The 15,690-nt window shown below is 43.1% G+C and overlaps 1 protein-coding gene across 9 annotated transcripts in view; it reads left to right on the top strand.

The window, feature by feature from the left end:
* The window catches only part of LOC138164988 (oxysterol-binding protein-related protein 9), a 161,575-nt gene that overhangs the window by 22,674 nt on the left and 123,211 nt on the right, over positions 1 to 15,690 (top strand). For 5 of the 9 annotated variants that reach the window (XM_069093015.1, XM_069093014.1, XM_069093012.1 and 2 more), the window contains exon 2: positions 9,055 to 9,105. The exons of the other annotated variants lie outside the window; for them this stretch is intronic. In XM_069093015.1, the coding sequence (XP_068949116.1) occupies positions 9,055 to 9,105 (51 nt within the window). The remainder of the gene's footprint in view (positions 1 to 9,054; positions 9,106 to 15,690) is intronic. 9 annotated transcript variants of the gene reach the window in all.

Below are 15,690 nucleotides of genomic sequence, written 5' to 3'. Positions count from 1 at the left end.
TTAAACCAGGGAGAATAAAAACAAAGGAAAGAAAACTGTAGACCAGTTTTGCTAATACTGATGCAAAAATTTTAAATAATGTACTGACAAGGAGATTATGGCAATACATCATAAAGGATATAACTATGACCAGGTGAGATTTATAACAGGAATTCAAGCCTGGTTCAATATTAGGAAAACTATTTGCATAATTGACCATTATCAACAACAAAAACAAAATCATATGATCATTTCAGTAGATGCAGAAAAAGCTTTTGACAAAGTACAGCACAAATATAGGAAATGGTCCTTTTCTTTATGCTTTTTTTTTGGAGGGGCAATTGGTGTTAAGTGACTTGCCCAAAGTCACACAGCTAGTTTTTGTGTTACGTGTCTGAGGCTGGATTTGAACTCAGGACCTCCTGACTCCAGGGCCGGTGCTGTATTCACTGTACCACCTAGCCGCCCCAAAATGGTGCTTTTCTTAAAATGATTAGTAGTATCTACCTAAACTCAAGAGCAAGCATTATCTGTAATGGGGATTAACTATAAACCTTCCCAGTAAAATTAGGGGTGAAACAAGAATGTCTTGTCATCATCACTATTCAGTATTGTACTAGCAGTTAGTAGTTATAGTAATAAAACAAAAAGAAATTGAAAGAATAATAGGCAGTGAGGAAACTAAACTATCATTCTCTGCAGATGACATAATGATATACTTAGAGAACCCTAGAGAATCAATTTACAAAAACTTTAGCAAAGTTGCAGGATACAAAATAAACCCATATAAATCATCAGTATTTCTGTATTTTGCCAACATAACCCAGCAAGAAGAGGTTGAAAGAGGGGTGGCCAGGTAGCACAGTGAGTAAGAGCACGGCTCCAGTGTGTCGGGATGACCTGGGATCGTATCCTGGTCTCAGACACTTAGCACCCACCCAGAAATATCTGCCCGTGTAACCTTGAGCAAGTTACTTAACCCCAATTGCTTAGGGGCGGCCAGGTGGCTCAGAGAGTAAGAGCACTGGCCCCAGTGTCGGGATGACCTGGGGTTCAAATCCAGGCTCAGATACTCATCACCACACCCAGAAACACCTGGCCGTGTAACCTTGAGCAAGTTACTTAACCCCAATTGCTTTAAAAAAAAAAAAAAAGAAGAGGTTGAAAGAGAAATTCCATTAAAAATGGCTGCAGACAATATAAGATAACTTGGAAGTTAATCTGTTAAGACAAATCCAAGAATCATATGAATGTCGTTACAAAACACTTTTCACACAAAGACTTAATCTAAACCAGTGCTTCTTAAACTGTGGGTTGAGACCCCACAGTTTAAGAAGCTTGGAAGGGGTTGCTAGTGGAAAACTCTTAAATAACCCAGATCTAAACAACTTCAGAAATATGAATTGCTAATGGGTAGGCTGAGCCAGTATAATAAGGATGACAATTTTGCTAAAGTAATTTACTTCTTCAGTGCCATACTAACCAAACTACCAAAGAATTATAGAGCTAAAAAAAGTAATAATAAAATTCATCTGGAAGAACAAAAGGTTAAGAAGGAAATCAATGAAAAAAACTGCGGGAAGGTGACCAGATTTCAAACTAAATTGCAAAGCAAAAATCACCAAAAGAATCTGGTTCTGCCTAAGAGAAAGTGGTAGATCAGTGGAATTTCAGGGGTATGGAACCTGTGGCCTTGAGGCCACATGTAGCCCTCTAGGTCCTCAAGTGTGTCCCTTTGACTGAATCCATACTTCGCAGAACAAATACCCTTAAAAGAATTTTGATTCTTCGAGGCCACCTCTGGATGAGATATACAGTATATGATAAGTAGTAAATGACTGTGGTAATGTTGTGTTTGATAAACCCAAAGATTTGAGTCAAGAACTCACAGTGGAACAAAAACTGTTGGGGAAAACTGGAACACAACGAGGCATGAACTAACATCTCATACCACATATACCAAGATAAGGTCAAAGTGGACACATGATTTAGATATAATGGGTGATACCATAAGCAGATTAGAGGAGCATGGAAAACTTTACCTGTCAGGTCTATGGATAATAAAGGAAGAATTTGTGATCAAAAAAGAAAAAGGATCACAGGAGGGAAAATGGATATATTTTGTTTACACGAAGTTAAAAAGGGTTTGCACAAACAAAACTGATTAGAAAGAAAGCAGGAAATAGGAAAAAAAATTTTTACAGCAAATTTCTCTAAGGGCCTCATTACTTAAATATTTAGACAACTGACTTAAGTTTATAAAAATACGAGGAATTCCCTAATCAATAAATGGTCAAAGATATGAACAAGCAGATTTCAAAAGAAGAAATCAAAGCTATCTATAGTAATATTTAAAAATGCTCTAAATCACCACTGATTAGAATTAAAACAATTCTGAGGTACCATTTCACACCTATCAGATTTGCTTAACCTAATGGAAAATGTTGGAGGGGGTGTGGAAAAATGAGTATTGATGGAGTTGGTGGAGTTTTATTTATTTTTTGTTTTTTGAACTCCACTCATTATGGAGAATTGAAACTATGCCCAAAGGGCTCTGTAATTGTTACCCAACAGTACCACAACTCAATCTGTATCTCGAAGAAAAAATGAAAAGGACCCATATGTACAAAAATATTAGTAGCAGCTCTTTTTGTGGTGGCAAAGAATTAGAAATTGAGGGAGTACCTATCAATTAGGGAATGACTAAACAAGTTGCTATATCTAATTGTGGTGGAACGCTGTCGTGCTGTATGAAATGATGATCAGCGTGCTTTTAGAAAAACCTGGGAAGATTTATGTTGAGATCATTGTGCACAGTAACAGCAGTATTATAGGATGATCTGAATTAATTAGATTAGCTGCTCTGATTAATACTATGATCCAAGATAATTCTCAGGGACTCATAAATTATGCTGTCCACCTTAGTAGAGAGGACTGATGAACTCTGAGTGGCAGCTGAAACATAATTTTTTCACTTAATTTTTTTCGTAAGGTGCTACTATGGAAATAGCGTTATGTGATTTTACATGTATAATTGATAAATTGCTTGCCTTTTCAATGGGTGGAGGGAGGAGCTGGATAGAGAGAGAGAATTTGGAATTCAAATTAAAAAAAAAATTATTGTTAAAAATAACCAAAGAATAAAAGGCAGGTTTTTAAAAAAAGATGACAACCTGCAGAAGTCTCATTTTCCTTATGAATAATCACGTGTACGTAAGTACAGTATTCAGAGTAAGATCTCTCCAGAGACCTTGATCCTGGGGCACAGGGCCAGCATACTTACAGCGTACTTTTAGAGACCAGTGTCATTCAGACCTCTCATTTTGCAGGTAAGGAAATTGAGGCTCAAAGAGGTAGTATCGGTACCTAAAGTCACACAGGAAATGTTTGTCATTTGCAAAATAGCCTGCAGAAGAGACTTTCTAGGTATGGCTGTAGAAAAGTAGATATCCTTCCTCTTTATCTTGTGTTCCTGCTGCCTTTGTTTTTCTTTGCTTGTGAATAACTAGGCACCATCCAGGAGAGATGATCTTTGTATAGAAAGGGATATTCCAAGGGCTGCTTTGATCTGCTGTTGAGTTGCTCTCTAACTTAGAAAAGACACCGTTTTAACTTCCCAGGCCTCCTCCTTCCCTTCCCCAGGCTCCAGTTTGGTACTGGATTTTTCACTGAGCTGCATTGTTCTCTTCAGTGGGTAAATGCAGAGTTTGCATAGGTTGGCAGAATTCAATGTAGTATTTTCTGGTATTGATTCATGCAGTTTGTCCCTTCTCTGCTTATCACTATTATAGCTAATAGCTTATCACTATTATTTCTGAATAATACTGTGGTGGGCTTATGTTGCTGCGACACAGAACTATGCAGTTTTCACTTTAAATTTCTCACAAAGAAGGCACTTCCCCTCACTCCTTTGCATGATGTGGAGAGAGAGGTCTGCAGATGTGGAACATTGCATACGTATTTCAGCCTTTTTCAATACATTAATTAGTTTTATGGCTTTTTCTGATCTCTTTTGTTTTCTTTTTGTAATAAGGGATGACCCCTGGGGAGGGAAGTAGGGAAGGGTGGGAGCAATTTAGGCAATCTGAATAAGTATTAATAAAATTTATTTTGAAATCTTCTCATGAATAATAGCTTCTATCTACAGAGCACATTCTGGTCTACAAAGCTCTTTGCTCACAGCCCCCTCTGGAAACTGCCCTACAGGCCTCCATCCTGAGCCTTCTTCTCCCTCCACTCCCTTTTTACTATTTCAAGTGGTGATATCTCATCAGTTCACATGCATACAGTTGTCAGGTTTATGCTGATGATTCTCAGATTTGCTTTTCCAGCCTTAACTCTCCACTGACCTCTAATTTTGTATGTCCAACTGCCTGTTGAACATCTTAAAGTGGATGTCCTGAATTATCTTAGACTCCACATGTCCCAAACTGCACTGACTGTCTCTCCCAGTCTCAGGGCCTCACAACCTAGGTGGCATCCTCAACTCTTCACCCTCCTATCCCCCACTTCCAGTCTGTTGCCAAGGCCTGTCTGTTTTGCCTTCCTAAGTTCTCTCCATTGTAGCCCTTCCTCCCTTCACAGCTGCCCCCCTGCTGCAGGCCCATATCATACTTGTACTGTTATCATAGCCTAGTGGTGGCTTGTAGCCCCAGCCTCAGGTCTCTCCATGATCCGGTTCTTCTTCCACTCGATGTAAAAGTCACCTTCCTAAAGCACAAACCTGACTATATCACCTCTCATGACTTCAGTTACTCCCTCCAACCTCTGGGATCAAATATAAAATCCTCTGTTGGCATTCAAAGCTCTTTTTTTTATTTTTAGAGGGGGAAGAAGAGCAGTTGGGGTTAAGTGACTTCCCCAAGGTCACACAGCTAGTAAGCATGTCAAGTTGATGAGGGATGGCTCCCTTCTAGGTTCAACAGGAACTCTGATCTTATCCAAGACCAGGAAACCTGCAATGGCGTCTGGAAAGAATTCAAGGTCTCAGGCTTAATTGGAGTGAGAGTTGTAGAAGTTTATTGTTATGCTTCTCAGGCAAGAGTCCTTTAGGGGACCTGCAGGTGAGAGGGGTACAGGCTTTTACCTTTAAAGGGTAGGGCTGCCATTGTCAGGGCTGACCGGATGGAAGGGACCTCAGTGCACAGATAAAGGTTAGAGCTGACAGAGGAGAACTTGTGACTTTAGTGCATAGACAGTTTAGATGAGATTTGGGCCAGACCGGAGGAGACTAAGTGAAGAGATTAAGTAAGAACAAAGGAGTCACTAGGTGTTGCCTAGGCCAGAGCCCCAGGCTGGGAAAGGGATTTCACAGATTACAATTTTACAATACAAATTGCAATTACAACTGCACAAACTGGTTTTACAAAAAATTGGTTTTACAAATTGATTTAGACCCCAGGTACCCCATCAAAGTGCCTGAGGCTGAATTTGAACTCAGGTCCTTCTGATTCCAAGGTCAATGCTCTATTCACTATGCCACCTAGCAGCCCCTCCAAGCTCTTTATAACCCGCCGCCTCCCCAACTTTTCTGGTCTTTTTACTCCTTAACCTCCCTCCTCCCATGCTCTATGATATAGTGATTCCAGTCTCCTTGCTATTCTTGAACAAGACCTTCCATCTTCCAGTTCTGGGCATTTTCACTGACTGTCCCCCAGGCCTGGAATGCTCTCCCTCTTCCTCTCTGCCTCCTGGCTTCCCTGAAGTCCTAGCTAAAGCCCCACCTTTCACAGGAAGCCTTTCCTTATCCCTCTTAATGTGATTTCTCTCCCTCTGTTGATTTTTTCCAAGCTAGCCTGTGTGTATCTTGTTTATGTACAGTAGTTGCATTGTCTCCATCTCCCCTGTTCATGAATAGCTTTGAATTCCTTGAGAGCAGGGACTGTTTTACCTTTATTTGTATTCTCTGTGCTTAGCACAAAGTAGGTGCTTAATAAATATTTGTTGACTGACTGTATTATCATACCGATTTTCCAGATGAGGAAACTGGGGCTGGAAGAGGTTAAGTGACTTTGCTCATGTAAATAGTGTGTTTTGAATTGTTTCTGATATTTGTGCTGGAGTGACCTTGGACAAGACTGGCCCTTCATCTCTAAAATGATGAAGTTGGACTAGAAAGCTTGTGAGGCTCCTTCTAGCTTTTAATCCTGTGTTTCCTGTCTGTACAGGAAATGGTAGATAGAGGATGGATTTGAACCCAGGTCTCTAGACACCAAATCCAGCATTTTTGTGCTACTCAGTGTTGCCTGTGTAATATGAAATGAGCTCTTGCCACTGTTGGCTGTCTTTCTTTTATTGGCGAGGAACCTGAAACCCAAGAGAGGTTCTCACCCACCTCAAGCTAGAATTTAATCAAGTCTCTGATCTTCAGTCCCACACTCTTTCAGTTTCATTATACTGCGTCTTTTGAAAGAACAAGGTGGTGAAAAAGTGCAAGAGAAAACAGAAGAGCATGGGCTACCCAGCTCTTGTGAAAAAAGATCTGAGAGTCTTAGTGAGCCCACAGTCAATATGAGTACGTATGACCAAGAAAGGTAATGCGACCGAGAGAGCTAGTGAAGTGACAGTCCCATTGTCCTGTGCCCTGAACAGAGCACATCTACGGTATTGTGTTCAGTTCTGGGCTGCACAGGAAAATGGAAGATTGCTTCTATTTACAAGATAGTAAAAAGACTTCAGATGGTGCCATATGAGGATTGTTTGGAGGAGCCTAGAGGAGAGAAACAGGCATATATTATTCAATTCAATTTAGCACGCTTTCATTCTGGCCCTGCTAGGTGCCAGGCAGAGTGCCAGAGATGTGAAGATGAGAACAGTCTGTCCTCAAGGAGCTGTTCTCAGTGACTTTTTTCACCTCTTTAAGGGCTGGGGTGGGGGTAGCCAGACTGGATCTGCCTGGCCCCAGAGGGCAGAACTTGGAGGAAATGGTAAGAAATGCAAGGAAATGGACTTCAGCTTACTATCTGACAGAACTTCCTGCCCTTGGAACGGTCCACGGGTGGGATGAGCTGACTGTGGTAGTAGGGAGCTAAGTGACCACTTATTGGCCCCAGTGAGAGAGGTTTCCTGATCAGGGAAGAACCAATTCTGAAGCCTCTTCCAGTGCCAGGTTCTCTGATACAACGCTGGTAGGTGGCATACTCTGAGTGTGAATCCTGCCTCATACACCGCCTGGCTGGGCAAGTCAGTCACTAACTCTTTTCAGATTCAATTTCTTCATCTGTCAAGTATGGATCAAATGACAGATGTCAAGTGCTTTGCAAACCTTCAGACACTAGATAAGAGTTATTATTATTGGTGGTGTTATAGACAGCTTTTCCTCTATGATTTCTTTCTTGGACTTTGTTGTTGAAACCCAGTGTTTGTAAATATCCAGGCTTTACCCCTTCTGAAGCTCCCTGGAGGCTTTCCCCTCTTCTTTGCCTTTGTTTCTGTCTACCTGAGGAAGAAAAGGGAGTGGGAGTGAGAGCAGCCTTTTGCTGTGGGCTTTCCCATCTTCTATGGGCTGTTGGCCCGTCCCTGCACTTCTGACTTGGCTTCATGGAGTCTGCAGGCCTGGAGGTTGAGAGGAAGAGGCAGCTTGTTTCCAGGGAGAGCCTGCAGGATTCTGAGCCTGAGGATCTGGTTTCCTCCATAAGAACACCGCCTATAAGGGTGGTAGAGAAGAGTGGGGAGACCAAATGCAGTATAGAACGAGGAAGCAGAACCCCTCTTTTCCTTTGGCAGAAATCGGTGCCCTCAGCCCCCATTCCCTGGCCTGGGCATCACCAGTCTCTGAAGTCTGGCACCATCTCCTCTTCCCAGCTGGCCATCCATCCTGTGACCTGCCCTTCCTTTCCTCTGTGCTCCCCCCAAACAGGCTACTCAGCAGCCCCCCAGTCATTCTCTGACTTTCCCACCTTAGTGTCTTCAGTTACCTCAGTAATGCCCTCTCTTCAGGTGTCTGCCTGTTGAAAATCCTTCCCATCCCTCACAGCCCTGCTTCTCTGATGATTTCCCCCTTACCATTCCTTTTCACTCAGAAACTAATCTTTCTTATGGATCTTTATACCTTACTTTTGTATTCTATTTAGGAGAAAGAAGATGTCCTTGAGGGCAGGGACCGTAGTGTTTATCTTTCTAGTCTGAGAGAGTTGCCTGGGAGAGGGTAAATGAGTTGCCTTAGATTACACAGTGAGTGTATGTCATTGGTGGGACTTGAATTCAGGTCTTGTCTCTAAGGCCAGCTCTATCCACTAGGTCAAGCTTCCTCTTTCATAGTAATACTCAATAGATATGTTAAAATTAAAATTCTACAGGTGTTAGGTGTATATCCTGAAAAGTTTTTGGTTTTGATTATTATCTTATAATTCACTTCCTTTTTTTGGCTTTTTTTTTTGGAGGAGGGAGGGCAGGGCAGTTGGGGTTAAGTGACTTGCCCAAGGTCACATGGCTAGTTTTTGTGTGTGTGTGTGTGTGTGTGTGTGTGTGTGTGTGTGTTAAGTGTCTGAGGCCAGATTTGAACTCAGGTCCTCCTGGCTCCAGGGCTGGTGCTCTACTCACTGTGCCACCTAGCTGCCCCTATAATTCACTTCTTTCTCTGGTAGTGTGTGGGGAAATCCACCTCATTGAGACCCTGGTTCATCGGACTTTAATTGAAGTTTTACTTTAATGTCATTATGCATGTCTTGAAATTGTCAGAGATTTGGAGTCTGAGCCCCAGCACCATCTCTGCTTAAAATTGTGATCCCTGGGCACATCTTTTCAAGTCTCTGAGCCTTATTAGTTCCCTGCTTTGTAAAATGGAGATCTCACAGGATTGTCATGAGGAAAGTGCCTTGTAAAAATCTTAGTTAGAAAAAGCATCCTGTTATTATGAACAGTATATTAGTCTAGAAGGATACAGGAGTAGTTTCAAACCCTTATTTTAAATTTCTTTGTAAATTTTGGGGGATAATTCTAAAATCTTGTCTTTTTATTCCAAGATACTTCTGAAATAGGTTGTAGTAAAAAAAAATCTAGCTTACAATTTTTTAAATTGGCTAAATTTTCTTTGTAATATAAATACTTTATGATATGTTTTTGTTTTTCTTTCAGTCCAAGGACAAAATGATGAGAGGTTCCCGCAGAGGCTGTGTTAGACTCCGAGTAAGTAACTTTCTTTCCTTTTTGGGAAAGCCAAGTTTCATAGAAAGCTAAAAAGTGAGCGTTCTGGATGCTCTGGTTTCAGAGCGTTTTGTCAGGTCCTCTGAGTCCTCCCCCTCAGCAGCCCCTTCATTGCAGATGGGCCCTCCAGATTGGGTGGAAACGGTTTTCATTCTTACTTTCACATCTGTCATCTGGGTCCCTTGTCCTTTCTTTCATAGCCCTTTTCTTGTTTCTCTTGTCCATCTTCTTTTAGGTTTAGTGTCCCATCAGGTTTCCTGCAAAAATGCTCAACTGGATGAGTAAGGTCAGGGAGAAGAGACTTCAGATTGAGCCCACCAGAGGGAGAAAAAATGCTTTGTTTTCAGATATCTTAACAAGAGGTTAAAACAGCAGCAGCAGCAGCAGCAGTAATCTTTGGTGGCGAAGTGATGTGACTCACTGAGACTCATCAGACATGCCTAGGGTTTTGAAAGGTTGTTGTTATTCTGGTCATGTCTTTCATTCATTGATCTTAAAGACATTCTTTTTGTACATGCTAGGTGTTTAATGTTTGTTCACTTTAATGTTTGTTGAAGTGTATACCTAATAACCCTGATGAGGATAAACTTCCCCAAACTTGATGATGAATCAGGCAGTCAGTAAACATCTCTCTAGCACCTCCTGTGTGCCAGGTGCTGGGCTAAACTGAGAGGCAAAGATTGGGTTTGAGTTCAGGCTCAGCAGCTCATCTCCAGGTGACCCTAACCAAGTCACTTCCCTCTTTGATCTGATTTCTCAGGTTAGATAGGAGGATCATGATGCTTGTCTCACCCTCCTTTCAGGGTTGTAAATGGTGAAGTATTATTTAAAGGTGCTTCCTGGTTGGGAAATGGCTGAATGAACAGAGGTCCATCAATATGATGGAATATGAATTCCATATTGAAGAAATGAGAACTATCCAGAATTCAGAGAAACTTGGATGGATTTGTGTGAATGAATGACTAGTGATCTCAGCAGAGCTAGGAGAGCACTGTGCAGCTATGTAAACAATACTAAAAAGACAGCAATTGAGATCATTTGCCACAGTAGTGGGGCAAAACACGCTTCTCTCCTGGGAGGAGGCACAAGGCATCAGAGGGGGCAGAGTCACAGTGATGGGGATAAATCCAAATGACCCTTAAAGCATTTCTGACCCTTTTTTTTTTTAAAGAGAAGGGTTACAGAAATAATGAGTAGATCCTTAATAATCAATAAATAGAACTTGCAATAGTGGAACCAACCATTTTCTTCATAGCACAGTCCTCTCTCACTGGAAATATTCAAGCAGAGACTAGCTGAGCACTTGAGGACGCTCCTTCATTGGGTGCAGGGCTGCTCTGGGGTCCCTTCTAACCCTCCAGTTTGGGGATTTATGTGTTCTTAGAGCCCTTGTTTGTCAGGGATTCCCCTTGGCAGTCATGGTCAGCATATCACTTGAGGAATGGTGTCAAAGGGACTGTCATGTAGATGATGACTGGAAAAGGTGATGGGGCAGTGCCAGAAGCAGGAGAGATCGCAGTGGCCTGGCCAGGACGGGCCATGTGGTGTGGGTTTCCACATAATGTCAGGAATCGAAATAGGGTTCAGGGCAGTAAGAGCACTTATCAAGGGCCTGGTTGTGCAAGTGACTGAGCTAAGATGCCAAGGAAACCAAGGCAACAGCAATAGCTGGTGCCTGGAAGGACATGGCAGAGTATGTGGTGTCCTAGAGCTGGTATCCTGCCTTCAGTGCTACCAGGGCATTGTTGGGCATTGACACTGTTGTGTCCTGTTATCATGCTACATTGAACCTTAGAGTATTTCCTCTCTCTAAAGAGGTGAAGAATAGGAAGGAATGTATTTTGGGCATAGATGACAGTCTTTGCAAAGGACCTGGAGGCAGGGGATGGTACGCCCAGTTCAGAGAAGAGCAGTTGGGCCTGCTTGGCTAGAGCATAGGATGAATAGGGGAGCATTATAGACTGAGTCTGGGCCCTCAGTGTCCACAGAGCTTGCATTGGATCCCATAGGCACTAAGGAGCTGCTTAAGATTTTGGGTCAGGAGTGTGGCCTGTGGTCAGACCTGTGCTTCAGGGAGTTATTCGGGCAGCTCTCTGGAAAATCGATTGGAGAGGGGAGAAACGGGAAGCAGGGCCACCAAGGTTATGGCACAGTCCTAGTGTAGAGCAGTGGCGTGGGCAGGCTTGAGGAGGAAGGAGAAATGGGGGGAGGGGATATTGTGAACTTGATCATTGACTGGATTTGAGGGAGAGAGAGAAACGAGGGTGTGACTGAGCTTGCAAACCCCGGGGATGGAGAGGATAGTAGTTCCCTCAATAGAAAATGGCAGGTGTGGAGGACTGAGAGGTTTCAAGGGGGGTGAGCTCTCTTTTAGACTTGTTAGAGATCAGTGGCTTGCTTATTAAATTGATGAGTGAAAGAACCAAGAGAAGACACTAATGGATCAGATGGTAGAAATGACATCTAATAAGATGTTAACAGGTCAGGAAACAATGACATTTTAATTGCAGTAAGTCATGCGCTTAGGTTAATCAAGTGCAGGATGGAAAAGATGTCATATGGTAGTGACTGATATGGGAATGTTCTTGGAGATTTAGTCAAGTCCATAGGCTTGGACTCTGACTGGTCGTGGCTTACAAAAAGACGAATCCTGTTCATTAAGCATTAGGGGCTGCCTGTGCTGAATGCTGAGGAGACAGAGGCATCATGAGGAGGGGCTCTGCCTTCCAGGAGCTTGCATTCTATGAAGACCATTTTTGAAAGTGTAGTGTACAGAACATGAACAGCGATATTGGAATTGTTGTGTGTTCTGGTCAAATCATATTTGGTTCTGGGGTCCAGAATCTGAGAGAGGGATTAATATGGAGCCTGTTTAAAGGAGTCAGGCCAAAATGGGGAGGGCTCTTAAAACTTTGCCTTGGGAGGGATGGGTGTGATGAGAGGCAGCTGAAATATTTGGAAGACTATTTTAAAGTAGAGGGATTTGACTTTTTCTTTTGGGTAGCAGAGAGAACTAGGACCAGTGGTTGGAAGTTATAGGGGCTAGGTTGTGGCTCAATGTAAGGAAAAACTTTAATAATTTGTGTTCTCCTCAGATGAAATGGTTTGTCTTAATATAGGTGAGGAACTTCTCATTAAAAGATGTGGTTTTCACATATCTAAACTTTATTGTGGCCTTAAGGGAGAGGTTGGGGGGGAGAGGGGGAAAAAGGAACAGAGTAAAAAAGCACACAGCAGAGAGCAAAAGAGAACTCACAAGCAAGCAAAGAAAAGGACAGTTCTCAGCATGAGTATTATTTATCATATAGGCTTTCTTGAAATGAAAATTTATTGTTTCATATTTTGAATCCTCCCTTTTGTTCTGCTAAGCACATGACATGCTTTTTTTTCCCTTTCAAATTTATTCAGACACAAGTAAGCCAAATCCATCATAGTAACAAAGAAATCTATACATAAATATCCCTAAGCCTTTCCTCCGTTAGGCCTCCCCCCAAAACAAGTTCCTCCAGGTAAAAATCCTCCCTCTCTCATGCTAGCTGCTCTGCCTGCACGCTTCCAGCTCTGTCTCCCTCTGAGTCTTCCTCTCCACCCATTCAGTATGCTCCTCCCATCATGGGCTCCATGTGATCACACAGGCCTCTTAAGGGTCAGGAAAGATCTTCAAATTCCCACAGGCCTAGTAAGAGGCAGGGAAGGTCCTCGAATTCCCTTACCGTTACAACATTGCCTTCATTCCCAAATCTGTCCCTCTCTCCCCCTCTCCCCAGAGAGCCTTCTTCTTGTTATAACAGAGGATAAAGAAAGGAAGGAAAAAAGCCATTCACAAAAACTGAGCCTATCAGCTGAGTCTGATGGTGAGAGGAGACAGGGAAAGTGTTTGGAAAAACTTCAAGTTCCCTGTGATTTTCAGCTGTTATTCCACCCCCACAGTCCTGGGGCAGCTGGTGGTTCAGTAAGACTGCAGTTTGAATTCTGCCTCAGACATTCCCTTTGACCCCGGCGCGCTGAGCCCTGTGACCCAGACCAATGCACTTCACTTCTCTCTACCTTAGTTTTTCCATCTGTAATAAGAAGAGAATGCTAACACCAACCTTCCAGGCTTGTTACGAGGTAGAATGAGATACTTTTTGTCAAGTGCTTTATAAAATGTTGCCTGTCATTCACCATCATCATCATCATCATCCTGGCCCTACAAAGGAACAAGGCAGGTTGATGAGCACATATAAACAAAACCAGCTAAGCCAATGAGCTTGGCCCCTCCCCTCAAGGAACTTACATTGTAATGGGGAAAGGCAGCACACTGAGGGAGCTGACAATGGGATGGCAGGGGATAGCAAAGTCCTTGGAGTTAGAAGCACAGTTGGGGTGGGTATGAAGCATAATCAGCCTGGGCCTGTTCCCAAAATGGCAGCTCTAGAAGTACCTCCTCCTCAGTGGGAAATGGCAGGGCCTCTTTTTCCTACTTCTCTGGGGCCAAGTTTTGTCACTGTAATTATCTGTGTTTTGTTTTGTGGGGTTTTTCCTTTGGCTGGGGGAGGAGAGGGGAAATTCTTTCCATTTTCATTGTTGTTGTCTTCAGAATGGCATCACATGAAGACATTTTTCCTGTGAGTGTGTCAGAGAGCTTGGTTTTGTTGCTGCTCGACCTCCCTCCACAGCTTACCTCTGCTGGCCAAGCAGAGCATTGAGGCAGTGTCAGGTGGGATGGGAACACAGATGGTCCTCATTTCTGGCCCAGCTCACTGCCCCTGCAGCTGTGTATCAGGGTCAGGATCTCCTGTAATTGGAGGTGTAGTCTGAAATCTGATGAGTGGGGAACTGCAGAAATCCCTCGGTTATGCTGGACCATGGTGCATGTTGTGCTTTTCACATAAAAAGAACTTGATAACTGATTGAAATGGTTGAATTAAACTCTTAAATGGTTTTGAAGAGAAGTGCTGGAGTCTTGTTCCAAGGCATCTGATGATTTTGGGTGATTCTGGCCTAAGGGTTTTAGGTTTGTGGTAGTAAAAAATTCTGATTTAATGCATAAAATTGGTTTAAGCAGAAACTTCTCTTACACTTTCCTTTTTTAAGGTTTTAACCTTGGGGTGGTTTGCAATACTTATTATATTATTCTTCAGCTAATAGAAGCTTAGCCCTCTTGTCCTTTCCATTTTCTCAATGCTTGTTAAATAAGTCTGCTGTGTATTTCACTACTAGGTGGAGGACATAATATGCTGGAGAAAATACACTCACCATCTTCTGCTCAGCTGCCAGAGTGATTTAGGAGGAGGCTTTTGGTGTTCTTTCACCTTCAGGATCCAGCAGCAAAACCCCTCGGTTTGGTGTCAGAGCCTGGCCCTTTCCCACCATTCCAGATTTCTTACATTTTATTTTTCTCCACTCAAGTGACACTGGCCTTCTTGCTTTCCCATCTCTGCCTTTCCCCTGGCTGTCCCTTGTGCCTGGAATGTTCTTCCTCTTTCCTGCTGCTGACCCTTGGCTTCCCTGGCTTCCTTCTAGACTCACCTCCTATTACTCAGACCTTTTCCAGTCTTCCCTACTCCTGCTGTATTCCTTCTGAGATCACCTTCCATCTACTCTCTGGAATCAGTTGTTCGCATGGTGTCTCCCTCCATAGAATGTTAGCTCCTTGAGGGCAGGGGTGTCCCTGGCATTTATCACAGCCCCTGGTACAGAGTAAATAATGAATACCTGTTAAGAATCTGAGATAGGACTGAGTTCCTAGGTACACAAATGAGTGTAGTACAAATTAGAATGCAGACATTTCAAAGGTGTACAAAGTATGCTGACATTTAATAATGAGCACACTGTGGTTGGAGGATGGGGCAAGGCTTCTTAGCAGATGTAGCCGTGACTGCCTGCATGATTTGCCCATGGGACAATAGGACTGTAAATTTAGACTTGGGAGGGAGCTTAGAGGCCACCTAGTCCAGGACCCTGACTTATAGATGAGGAAACTAAGGCCCAGATGGGGGTCAGGCTCAAAGGTGGGTTTGAAGCCCACCTCAGGCACTGTGTGTGACCTTGGGCAAGTGCCTTTGCCCCCTGGGCCTCAGATCCCTCCTCTGTAGAATGAAGGGTTTGGCCTAGATGGGCTCCAAGGCTGCTTCCAGAACCTCCATTTCTCCTTCTTCAGTAGCATTCTGAGTCTCTGGGTGACTGAACAGGTAGCAGGATTGGGGTTTGGGCTCCCAGGGCCTTTCTGTCTCTCTCTCTCTCTGTCGCCATGTCACCTTGGCCAAGTTAATTGCCCTCCAAAAAAAAGGTCAGGGCCTCAGAGTCTATCAAGTCCAGCCCTCTCACTTTAGAAATGGGAAACCACAGCCCCAAGAGAGGTTGAGTGGTTTCTTAAGGTCATGCTCTTCACAAGTAACAGGGCTGGAGTTTGACCCCAGTACGGAGTTCTTTCAGCTGTAGTTGATTTAGACAGACAGGAGTGGGGGCAGGTGGAGTTGATATATTCTAAGTGTTGTTTTAGTTTGATCTTTCAAATAATTGTACTTGCTCTAGAAGTACTCTAGGTGGCAGAAATGAAATAGTTTGGTCTTCATACTCAGAAAT

The sequence above is a fragment of the Petaurus breviceps genome, unplaced genomic scaffold (assembly GCF_028583685.1).
Source record: "Petaurus breviceps papuanus isolate PSGF00001 unplaced genomic scaffold, PetGlider_PUasm1.0 207, whole genome shotgun sequence".
Classification (NCBI taxonomy): domain Eukaryota; kingdom Metazoa; phylum Chordata; class Mammalia; order Diprotodontia; family Petauridae; genus Petaurus; species Petaurus breviceps.
This window is presented reverse-complemented; position numbering and strand designations above follow the sequence as displayed.